The sequence below is a fragment of the Protopterus annectens genome, chromosome 8.part0 (assembly GCF_019279795.1).
Source record: "Protopterus annectens isolate FY-2018-M chromosome 8.part0, PAN1.0, whole genome shotgun sequence".
In the NCBI taxonomy this organism is placed as follows: Eukaryota; Metazoa; Chordata; order Ceratodontiformes; family Protopteridae; genus Protopterus; species Protopterus annectens.
Genome location: NC_056741.1, coordinates 1411384090 through 1411397176, shown reverse-complemented (window position 1 = coordinate 1411397176; position 13087 = coordinate 1411384090). Strand labels below are relative to the sequence as shown.

At 37.1% G+C, this 13087-nt stretch overlaps 1 protein-coding gene across 2 annotated transcripts in view; it reads right to left on the bottom strand.

The window, feature by feature from the left end:
• ARHGEF12 (Rho guanine nucleotide exchange factor 12) overlaps positions 1 to 13087 on the bottom strand; it is a 3716336-nt gene that overhangs the window by 1159104 nt on the left and 2544145 nt on the right. For both annotated transcript variants that reach the window (XM_044081016.1, XM_044081015.1), the window contains one exon: positions 5477 to 5552. In XM_044081016.1, coding sequence (XP_043936951.1) covers positions 5477 to 5552 — 76 coding nt within the window. The remainder of the gene's footprint in view (positions 1 to 5476; positions 5553 to 13087) is intronic.

Here is a 13087-nt window from a genome sequence, read left to right as displayed (position 1 = left end):
TATAAAAAATAGTTTGTGCTGAAGAGTTTGCCATTCATACTTCTTTCATAATCCAGAGGTTCCACAGATATGAACATTTGTTTTAAATGTGAGGCATAATTTGATTTTGTCAAAAGACTTAGGCTCCTCCCATTGGATGTTACAGTGTAAATTTCCTGAGCTCCATTGAAATGAATGAGTTAAGACAAGGAACAAAACAAGGGCAAGAAATTAGTGATGAGATGTCTGACCTCTGTGTTTGAATCAACTCTAAAAGGGTGCTCTCTTGCTTTTGCCAAGCTACTAGCTGATATTTTTTCCATTAGCAGATGGACAAGATGGGATGACAAATGCAAGCAATTAACCAAGAAAGGTCTTAGCAGCATGCTCTGAGTGATAGGTAAAAGGAACATTATAATTACTATACTGAGTGACACGTACAAGGTACGGAGTAATTAACATTCACATGTACCTTGGCAAGCAGTTCAGTGAAAAATAAAGTTTAAAATGGTAGTGAATAAGTTATGCAAGCAGTTCCAAATAGTGCACAATTAGCTTATTTATTAAAGGCAGCCAGTGCACTTTTTCTTAATGCTAAATGTTGATGGTTGCTGAAAGCATGCCATTTGTTTTTCACATATGGAAAAGAAATAGTGATAAGAAAAGAACAGATATTAATCAGTATTAAGTAACATGTCCTTTTACAATGGTCAATCTTCACATCAGAATACATGATGCCTAGGATTACAACCACTGATTTGGGGTAACTGCTCTTTATCTGGTGGGGCAAACTTCATTCTGGGAAAGTGTACATCGTTGTGAGTGTTTGTTGCAATATAAAACGTTTGGGGTTCTGAAAATGTATTCAATTTAAGTATTTTAACTGAAGCAAAAAGGTTTGAAAATGTAACACGGGTTCAAAAAGAAATGAGAACAATCACAGACAACACTGACTGTCCAATCATTAAGTGTAAGCATGTAAAGTAAAAGTTGGAAATAAACATTCAAAAGAAGTGTCATGCGCAACAGGTGTGGGAAAAAGCTTTTTATCATAACAGATACTCTGTCAATGTTAACATAGAACATAGATGGCCATTCAGGTATACAAAGAAAGCAAGACAGGAGTACTGAATTGTATTAAAAATGTAAAGAGTGCAAATAGTTATACAGGAGATGTCTGGACAGAAATGAACACATGAATTCGACAAAGAAAGGATTTTAGAGTGGACATTCAGCAGGGACAAAGAAAGCTTTTCAGATTATGCACCAATAAAAACTAAGACAGAGATGCAAAGTAATAAAGTAAAAATGGGACTCTGGTGCTTTTGTACTTACCTATTAAGAATTTAAGGGATGGAGAGTGGATATGACTTGAGAGTTATTATAAAAGGCAGAACTGTTTCAGAAGGGTAAGTTACCGAGTGGGATAAAGTGAGAACTGAACTTAAAAACATGGTATGAGACAGAGTGAGATATGGGAAAGTAGTAAAAGGAATTATTTACAGGGGTTGGTGGAGGTTACAATATTGCAGAATAAGAGGAAATCTCACAGGACAACAGCAGAAGCAAATCTGGAGTGTTAACCGGAAAGCAATTTTGTATCTAGATAACATGTACAAGTTTAGAAAGGTTGCTGTTAAGCAAGTATGATTAATATTTCCATAATACAAAAATCGTGGCAGAATGATTTAGGCAACAGAAAGTAGAAAGGGTTGTTAAACTTTGAAGACATGGACAAAAAAAACCTAACTAGAATTCCTATAGAGGTATTAAGGATTTTTCAGAAATGTTATCAAAATGTAGAAGATGAGGCTCAATGATTAATAGCCAAAATCTGAAGAGAGGAAATAAATATGACGATGTATTATCAACTAACAGGAAAGTCTCTAGGAACTGACAGTATTTCTGTGAAGTCTGAAAGTTAGCAGAACAGTAAGTGATTAAAGAACAGATGGGTTTAATGTTTTAAAGTGGGGGAGGGGGTCACTAGACTCTGAAGAAAACTATGGTGGCTGCATTACTAAACAGGGTCAAGTACCCTTCAGATACAGCTTCATACAGACCCATTTCAATCTTAAAATTATGATCATAAAGTGTGCCCAAACTAGCTAATAAAATAGCAAAAGTGTTGACAAAATTGATAAATAAGGATCAATATGGTTTTATGGAAGGAAGGCAAACAATTAACATTAATACAACCATGATGATACAGATGGAAGTAGGTAGCAAGAAAATGCCACTATAGTTGGGTAGGTCCTGAGGCAGAGAAAGCATTCACTAGAGTTAGATAGGATTTTATGCATCGGGCAGTAGTAGCATTTGTGCTCCCAGATAGCATAATTAGGATAAACAAGGAAGATATATGAAGGCTTATAGGCAAGAAATAAGGGTGGATGATTCCTCTCAGACAGCTATGCTTAATAAAAGGAGTCAGACAGGGATTATTTGCTTTACATTTAGAAGAAAAATAAAAGACTCTCAGATTCAAGCATTTAACTGGTATGGTAATCAAGATTGATTTGCTTTATTTGCAAATGTTATTTTGTATTTTCTACATCTCAAAATAGGAAATTTTAGTATTGTGGAACATTTTGAGACAGTTTCAAGTCTTTTGGGATATAAAATAAATGAAGATAAAACAAAGGGTATATTAGCAAAATATATCCACATATGAACTGGTTCACAATACCCATAGCTGTTGGCACATAAGCAAGTATTTGTGTGCATTAATTAAAAAAGATTCAGTTATGGCAAGTAAAGACATACAGGAAGAGACTAAAATGTACAAAAACTGAAGCGCTAAAAAAAATCTCAATTTTGGATATGAAGTAAAATGTTTTTAGTTCCTTTAGTTCTATATACAGGTAAAGCATCATTTTATCAACTAGGGTATGTGGATAACTAAAACAGGTTTGAAAGAATTTATATGGAGGGGATTAGGGCAAGAGTTACGTGGGTAAGTTGATTCTCTCCACAGAACAAAGTGGTTTAGGATTACATGACAGGCAGTTAAGGCTCACATACATAACTAAAACAATGTAAAAAATCAATACAAATAGGGTTATGATGAAACAGGTGGAGGAGTTCAGGAAATAATAGGATTTGGATGCAGGTCCTTAAAGAGAATACAACACCCATGGAGACTATTAAATTGCTAAAGTAGCAGACGGCAACACTGAAAACAAAACCAACATGGGAATAAAGAAATGAGATTTTACCAACAGGGATAACTGCAAGCAGGGGGGTACATAAAATAGGAAAGAGGGGGGTAGGAGTTTACTGAAGAAATTGGCAAGAACCAAAGTATTGGGAATAAATAACTTGGGAGGGAATGGTAATAGTCTGGGATGCGGCTAACCATAAATTTTACAACAGATTAAAGAATGTCTTATCTAACGGACTGATAAGAGCATAGGCAAAAAGAAGGGACATGAGAGATCAGCTCTGGTAGAGTTTTTAATTGAGTCTAGACCAGAATCCTTTGATAAAAAGGCATACATTAACATATAAAATACTTGTATGACAACTATAAGAATCACAGGAAGTCAGAAAAAAAATTGTGAAAGAGAATGGAAAGGCAGTTTACAAAGGGACAATGGGAAGACATCTGCATGGCTGCCAAGGAAGGGTCTATATTAGATGATCAAACTTTCAAAAGTTCGACTGTCATAACATATACATTTTCGACAATACACAGCTGTTTTCGACATTAGGTACATTCGGAAATGTTCATTTCCGATGTATAAATTCGAAAATGCAGACACGTTTATATATATATATATATATATATATATATATATATATATATATATATATAAATAAAACACTCTTGGATGAACTAAATGCACTTACATTTTTACTTGCTAAACATGACAATTGGCTCCTTTCATTATGCCCACTACTACTGATCAGTAAGAACCTCCTGAGAGGTTTAGAGGTCAGTATGAAACCAATGCCAACAAGAAAATGTTTCTGCTGGTGAGCTAATCAAGTAGATGTCTCAGCCAAGGAATTAGTGCATGATCTATTTTCTACCAGGTAGGTTTGTGTGTTCTTGCTATAAAACATGACAACTTTAGAAGCCAATTTGGTTTCTCCATAGACAAATGTCCCGAACCCCATTTTTATAACCTCACTGTTCCATAATCCCATTTCACTTTGACAGAGCTCAAGATAAATGGATAGCTTTTGAGGGGACTGCGCCTTCTGCATCTCCCCTGAAAGGAGGTTGTTCTACTCCAGTGCTTCAGATCTATAAATATATCCCACCAAAATTGAAGAAATGTGATTAGAATTTTTGGGAATTTGAATGTAACAACTTTAGAAAATGGAGGTGTGCAGTCTCTGCTCCAGCACTGTTGGGGTCACAGTAAAGCACACAGTCTCTTATAAAAAGGGATCCAATGTACTGATTTATGCCATGATGATATAATATACAGTGGAATGCTTCATCACATTAAACTGGTTGCAGAATACTCATGAAAAGTATACCAACCATAGGCCCTAATTTTATTTACCCAAATGTGTTGCATTCTTTCATTTATTTTCAATGAGGGCATTCAACCTTGAAAATTAATATATAATCTCCACCTGCTAATGAATGTATTGAGTAAAACTAACGTTTCTCTTGCAACAACACATTCCCTCCTGTACAGTAATACAGCAACTTTTATAAAGGAATTCTCAGTTATCTGTTGCTGAAATAATCACATTTAGCAATATATTAAGCATAGCTCTCAACCTCTTAGCACAACATTGCTACACAAAACCAAAAATAATGCAAGGATAAAAGCCACATGTGAAATATCACTGTTATAAACTTAGAAAATTGATAGAATAGCAAATTTTGCTTTAGCATGCTTACTCTGAAGGATGTGATGTCTAAAACTCCAACGTCTGTCATAGTCTTAAATCCTCAGTGATTTTCCAGAAATCTACATATTTTTTGAAGAACAGACCAAAAATATAAGGCAAAAATCTGGACATTCTGCAAAATTCTGGACAGTTGAGAGGTACTGTATTGAGTGCTTGATGCAGACAACAATCTCTTCTACAAAGGCAGGTTCAATACTCAAGTTTTACCCTGAATGCATCACTGCACATTATTTAGTAAGAGTAAATAGTATGAAAGAGTTAATTTATGTTAACAGCAGCATCACCTACAAAGCTCAAACCTATTTAAGCACAAACCCTTTCTGCTCAGACACCCTGGTGAAGGAGCACATGAAATAAGATAGCCCACACATACTCCAAAAGTTAGTGAACAAAAAAAATGCAAGAGCACTAGTTCTGCAGCTAAATAATAATGCCACATAGAGTGCCAGTACCTGCTAACAGGAGTTGCTAAAGGGTATTAGAAAAATAACACTGTCTTTTAACCATGGTTTGGCATGCTAGCCTCCACTGTTCTTCATAATCTCAAATCAAGTATCAAATGAAGTTTGGATGTATCCTTGAAAAGAATATGTAAAATTAGAATAAATCACTAAGCTCTCACCAATTGACTTGTCTTTAGTCACCTTCCAGGTCAGTGGTCCCTCGTGGATCATCTTTTTTTTTGTCAGATCTAGTGTCTAAAGAGAAAGACAAATTATCTACCACGTTATAACTTATGATATACAATGAAGGAAAATATCAGAGCTTGTCTTGTTCCAATACATTCTTAAAACATTAAGCATTCTTCTGAGCAATCTGATGAAGGTGGGATGCGATGATATGCGATGATACAATGGCATAACATTTCATGACTCTTTTGTCAAAAAATAGAGACTGGGATCAAAAGTTGTGGCAAGCAGTAGGACATGCATTAAGTGAAAAGGAAAGGGTTAATAATTCAACTGCTCCTTGACAGTTTATGCAGATTAATGAATGAGTGAATGAATAAATAAATAAATAAATCTAACAAAAAACAGACCTCAATCTTCCACACACCACACAAAGCCAGCAAAATCTAGCCTAAACGTATAGTACTGCCATCACTCAGTATGTTCCTGCCTATCAGCCCTTATAATCACAAAATACAATCCCTAAACCTTTGATAGCAAACTCTGACTAAATCCTGAACAAACATACATTTTTTCTCAGACTATATACTGCTATCTATGCAATTGTACTCCTATTGAACGTAATAAGGTGCTATAATTCTATATCAACTACACTAATGTATATATTTTTTTTGGTGATTTGAATTTCATACTTTTGGCATTTCTCTTTTCAAAATAATGCTTGCGCATTCCTGATTCTATTTTGTATATGTGCATAAATTCAACTGGCCATTATCCTAATGGGAGTAACTGGGACAACTGAGGATAAATAATAAATAAACTGTGTGGATCACAACAAATGAGATTTTCTCCCTGGGCTTCCGCTGAAAAGGGGTCTTCACACACACAGTTGGACTTCCCTGGTAAACAAATGGAAAAAAATGTGCAACTTGTTATCCAAATAATGTTCTGACTACAAATGAATCAAATGCTGCAGTGATCTGATGGCCTTAACTAAAGTCAAAAACAAACTATTCAACAACTAAAGAATTCTTAAGACATCTTGAAATATAAATACACAAGACTACAGCAATGAAAAGGACACTGAGCATGGTTGTTTCATAATTAACCAACACAGATGTCTAGCTCTGCTGAATAAACTTAATGAAAGGCATTAAACATATCTGCATAACACAGGAGGGTTACAATTAATTTCATTGAAATGTTTTATTCACTGAAATTTAAATCTTCGAAAAATTCACTACAAGCTCATTTAGCTGAGTAACAATTCATAGACAACTGTAGAAAGCTATAGGCAATCACTATTGTTATGGTTTAGGATATTAGTGTAGTGTCCCGGAAATCACAGAAGCACAGGTGAAAACAGACCTTTCAAAAGCCAAAAACACAGCATCAATGGGGCCAGATGGTGTCCCAGGCTGCGTCTTGCACGAACTACAGAACGAACTAGGACCCACCTAAACACGCTGTTCCACTTCAGCCTCTCCACAGGCTATGTGCCCATAGAATGGCGCACAGCAAAGGTTATTCTGCTCCACAAAGGAGGGGCCACAACAGACCCCGGTAACTATCGCCCCATAAGCCTGACTAGCCTGGTCTGCAAGGCTATGGAGCACATCATCATGGAACTCATTAACAAAGACATTGGGAACCTCCAAACACTTGACCTGACCCAGTTCGGCTTTGTTAAGGGCAGATCATGTCTACTAAACCTGGTTGACTTCTTCGAGACAGTCACCAAGGCCAGAGATGAGGGAAAGGTGGTTCACACAGCCTACCTTGATCTCACCAAGGCGTTCGATAAAATTCCTCACTCAGGTATTATAGAAAAACTCACCAGCCTGAACATAAACCCCTACATCACAAGATGAGTTGCCAAATGACTTACAGACAGAACTCACATGGTAAGAATAGCAGGCTCCAGGTCCGACTCTAAACCAGTCATAAGTGGTGTCCCGCAAGGCTCAGTTCTGGGACCCCTACTGTTTGGCATATATTTCTCAGAAGTACAGGCAAACACAGGAGGACTATGGCTAACCAAGTTTGCTGATGACTGTAAACTGGGAGCTATAATTGACTCTCCGGCTGACACGGACATCCTTCAAAAAGGCCTTACTGAGACAGACACCTGGTGTTAAAGTCATGGCCTCAAGCTAAATGCCACAAAATGCATAGTCATCCCATTTGGGAAAAGCAAAACACCCATGAATTACCACATAGGTGGCAGCCCCCTTAATACAGAAGAGGTAATAAGAGATCTGGGGACCCAGGTAGACAGTAATCTCTCCTTTGACAATCATATTGCCAAAGTAGTTAGGAAATCCTTCTATGTGGCCCATCTAATTACTAAGGGTTTCGCATCTAGAAATAAAGAGGTTATAGTGCCCCCTACTCGTCACTTATCAGACCCATCATGGAGTACAATGCCCCATTAGGGTGCACCTCACAAGACACTTCCAACAGCTGGAAAGACCACAAAAGCACCTCACCAAGACGATTACTGGCCTCAAACATATGTCCTATGCAGCCCGACTGAAAAAACTCCGGCTGTACACAGTGGCATATCGCTTACTCAGCGGTGATCTCTGCCTGACTTACAAAGCCATGTCCAACTCAGAATTGATGGACATGCTCCACCTAAAGAAATCCAAGTCACTGCGAGCCACATGCTCAAGTGAGCTAAACTTCGCCACAACAATAAATAAAAGATGCTGGAGGGATTGATTCCTGTCACAGAGACTTCCCATGCTTTGGAACAAAATTCCTAACTATATTAGGCAGAGCCCCTCACTAACACTCTTCAAGAGAAGCCTTGACGGGTGGATGGGTAACAGAAAATACACCCCTGGGATCACTTCATTGGCTCTGCTTGACAGAGGCTCAGTTAATTAATCAATGGGGCGGCGAAAGCCGACACACACTGGCTATGCTTAAAAATGCTCTCGGGTAGATAGCCTAGTACCTACCTATGATCATGGGAATAATGAGGCAAATTAGTGGAGAATATGATTTGTACCTTGCCAAAGCCCACTCCTTATGCTGTACACTCCTATCTCTAGAAAAGTTCTGTTTGTACACCAGCAGTTATTCACTGTATGATGTTTTTTCTCTTTTCCCCATGGTGGTGAGACTGTGGAGTTAGCATTCTTAATTAAAGGGAATTGGGGGAGGAGGAAAAGTTCCCATATGGGGGGAGCTGCAGAGGTGCTTGCCCCCAAAGGAAAAAAAAATGTTGAAGGTATATTTGTAATATATAAAATTCCCTACGAAATAAGATTCACATGCATGTTTTGAATGAAATCAGCTTTCTATGCATTTGTTCAGTGATTTGTGATTCAACAAAAATAGTATTAGATAAAAAAAACATACTTCAGAGGAAACATTCGAAAATCTTCTGCTTCATGCTAATTTCAGGTCCAAGACATTAGTAACCAAATCTTTTTCTGTATTTTGTGCTACATCTTGGGGATTTGACATTCTATTTAACTGTGTAGTTTTAAGAAAAAAAAAGCTTAAATATATTTTCTGTTTATGACATTTGTGATTGCATTGTTCATTAAATGATAAGCAGGGTAACGAAAAAAAAAACAGAATTAAATAATCATTTTTGCAAGCATTGGCTGCACATAAAAAAATGCTCATCATGACCGCGTTCATGGCATAACTTGTTTGCTTTTGGTTTTCACTGGTTGAGTGTATTACCAGTTCTCAGTAAAGACCTGAGGAGGAGAGTTCTATGCAATTTTTGAAGTACAGCAATGCAATCAGTATAACATCACAATTTGTACAAATTAATACATTAAACAATACAGCAAAAGGGAGAAAGAGTTTAGCATTACAGGATAATATCAGTAGCAAAAAACATTCATTATGTGGTGGACAATACCTGCCATGCCAGTATGACTTCGAGGAATAGTGCATATTCTACTTGTAATTATTTGTGGATAGCTTCTGCTAGAGGTAGTACACATGGAATAACTTCCTTAGGAATATATATTTTTTTAAAAAGTGACAAAATCTTATTTCACAGACTTTGTCTTAAATAATACATCTAGTTTACTATGAGTTATGACTTACTTTTTTTCCCCATGGTGGTGAGAGGCAGATGCAGAGCTAAGATTTCTACAGTTCTTGTCTAATGTTGGTTCTAAATGTGAGGGAGCTGCTGGTTTGTTTAATAGATGGAGTTGTATTCCAGAGTTTGAATACATGTCTACAGAATGGGGTTTTGCCATTTGTGTTTCCCAATTTCTGGGTTTCGTTTTGATGTTGTTGTTCAGACGTTATGTTCTTAAACAGAAATGTAGCACTTTAGCATACTGCTGATGGCCAGAAGCTTGGGTGTCTGGTAAAGGAATCTTGTGGGCTATTTTTAATTGTGAATAAGCAATAACATTTGGGAGTTCTAGCCACTCAAGTTTCCTAATATCTGTGTGGCAACTGGAAGTGCTGATAGGTCAGCAGTAAATTTTGCAGTTTTGTTATAGCAGATCGGCATCTTGGAAAACTCAATTGACTGAAGATATGGGAAGACGGAAGTAGTGTACTGCAGAATAGGTAAGAGGAAGAAAGATGCAGGTGCTGTTCTACTGTGGGCTGTGAGATTTTTACTTTATATAGTGGCCTCATTTTACAATTTTTTTTTTTGAAAATACAGTTGATGTGATGGTCAAATTTCAGTTTTTCATCAATAATAATGCCAAGGTGGGTGAGTGGATGACTTGCTCTTAGTTTTATTGGATGAAGTATTACTTAGTTATTTAATTCTTGCTGGATCAAATTGAGGGTAGGTAAAACTTTTACTTGAGGTGGATTCTCTAGCAGCTGTGATTGTTCTAGCCAGGCCTGAATAAATCAGAAAGTAACAGACTGAAACATGACAGCAAAACAGACTAGACTGGAGTTGTCAGCATATTGCATAATAGTAGCACGTTTGGCTGTTAATTTCATGTCCTTTGCAAATATAAAGAACAGGAGGGGATGTAGCATGGAGCCTTGGGGAAACCCTGTTTGAAAAAGCAGGTAAACTGAGTAACTATCCCGCGTTTTATCCCATAGGTTTTTGGTTGCTAAGGTAGCTAGCGAACAAGGCAAGTGTATTTTTGTTTAGGCCTCGGGACTAAGAGTCTGTGGAGCAGTAACAGGTACAATACCATGTCAAAGGTTTTAGAGAGGTTGAGAAATAAAGTAGTCTGAGTGTTCATTTCTTTTTTGGTTTACAAAGTGTAGGAATTGTAGTAATGCTGACTTCGTGCTATGGTTATTACAAAATTCATACTGTTTGGAAGACAATGATATTTCTAAGAGGAACTTTAGGATCTGTGCATGAATACATTGATCTAGAATTTGGAAAGGTTTAAGAGTATGGTGATTGACATATAACTGCAGAAATCAGAAGACTTTTTTGCTTATATACAAAAATGATTCAGAATGTTTTCCACAGTGATGGTACACAGGACTCAAACAGATCAAATAATAAGAACAGACACTGGATAAAAGGTACAACAGCTCCCATTTTGATATAGTCTGTGAGGAAGTTGTTTGTCAAATTCTTTATTAGCCTTGCTGGGAGGACCAGGACAACAGTGTCTGTGTGCACACCCGACACTGGGGGGGGGGGTTATTGAGTGAGTGAGGATGCAAATGCTTTGAGATGTTCATAAAATTTGGAAGCAATGGCAGTATGTGTTTCTATTGGTAGTGGGTTGAGTTGATTTCTTTTTTACCTGGATTCACTAGATTTACAGCTGGCTAAAATTATTTGACAAAAAGCCTTGTCACAATACTCATTATCCTACAGACTACTAACAGAACCTGTATCTGTCATATAAAGCATCTTCCAACCCAGTACTGATGGATTTACTGTACATCAGCAAGTCAAATGGCATCAGAAATGCTCAGTTTAGGGATTTAAATCTCTTATACAACATCAAAAGAATGATTTGGAGGGGAAGGCATACCTCTCAGAGAATACTGCTGATCTAGAAAACACTCCTCATCTACATAAAATAAAATTCAAGTACAACTTGGATCTATGGAAGGGAAATATAAAATTTACCCTAGGACTGCACCCCCCCCCGTACTACTAATGGAAAGAGACAGCTCCTAAATGCTTTATCCCATGCATGTTTCCCCTCAAATTATCTATGATATGATCCCAGTTATTCTCATTCGGAGTAATACGCAATTACCAACCATGGGATGGACAAGGCCATTCTCTACCCAAATGGGATAAGGTTAATTGAACCACAAAGAGAGTAAATGGATAGGCTTAAAATGGCCCACAAGGGCATCTGGCCTAATACTTGCCTATTTATTGTAGTGTGTTTGTTGTAAATCTGCATGGGACTTTTTTCTTGTCCAAAAGCATCTGCCCCTTGGCGAGGTTTTTTTAGACAGAGACACATTTAGTATCTGGATTAAGTTATACCATTCTACCATTTATTCCAGCCCTGTCTCACATTTTCAAAAATGTTGCTGCCTGAACCAGCCTATGGCCAGTTGTACATTTTACTTGTTTTTGTAGTGAGGGCATGGACAGTTTAAGATATTTAAACAGGTGATAATGAGGTAAATGACAGCTTCATCTAGATGGAGAATTTTTAGTGGAGTGTACTTGCACTACTTAAGGATCTCTCTAAATGTCACTTTTGAATATGGAGGGTTTCTGTCCATCCTGCATTGCACGATTTTGTTGATTTCTGGGTGGTCACCGAAGACAAAGGTTGGATGCTGGTTACTCTGAGAATTTGGGATAATTCCCACTTGTATTACTGCTTCAGGGTTGGAAGATAATACACAAATTTAAACTGCTGGCATTTTTGAAAGATTTGCCATATCTAGTGGGGTCTAGAATTAACTGGGTTATACTGAATAAGTTACTAATACAGCAGACAGTTGCATCTAGGTCTGCGCTATCTTATGTTAAGTCCTCCTATTAGAATAATTTCTTGATTTATATTTTTATGTTAGCAGCTGTCTAGTGCAATATGTTTTCAATTGTGACAATGTTATTTGGGAGCGTGTATATACGGATTTACTTCAGTAGATCGAATCAACAGAAGACTGAAATTTAAATGTATGAGATGAGAAGATCGAAAGTTGAGAAGAATGATTGTTTAAAATGCTGGAATTAATAACAGTGAAACAGCTACTCTGGATGTCACACAGCACTCCGAACTTCCGAATGGAGAGGTATTAATTTGGATGCTCTAGAGTGGCTGTCTTGACCTGTCCTGGAGTTGTCCAAAAAAGGTCACAGTTAGGGTTAGTGGGTTGTTTAAAACTTCAGAGATACACGGAGATTACTTCTATTTTAAAATACAAATTTAAAGATATGGGGTATAAGGAAAGTGAAAGACTGCCATACTTAGCGCAGTGGTGCAGAGTAGTGCACTGCAAAAAATAATCATTAGAGTTGTGTCTGGTACTCAGAACAGAAAGAATGTTCTCATTATTCTGAGAGAGCCCATATATTTATTATCCATCTGTTCTGCGTTTTATTCTGTTTGCTCTGTGTTTGTCAGGGGAAGGCTAGAGGTAAAACCACAATCCAAACAGGGTATGGCCAAGCTACTTATGGTAAAAAATGAAAAATATGTCTG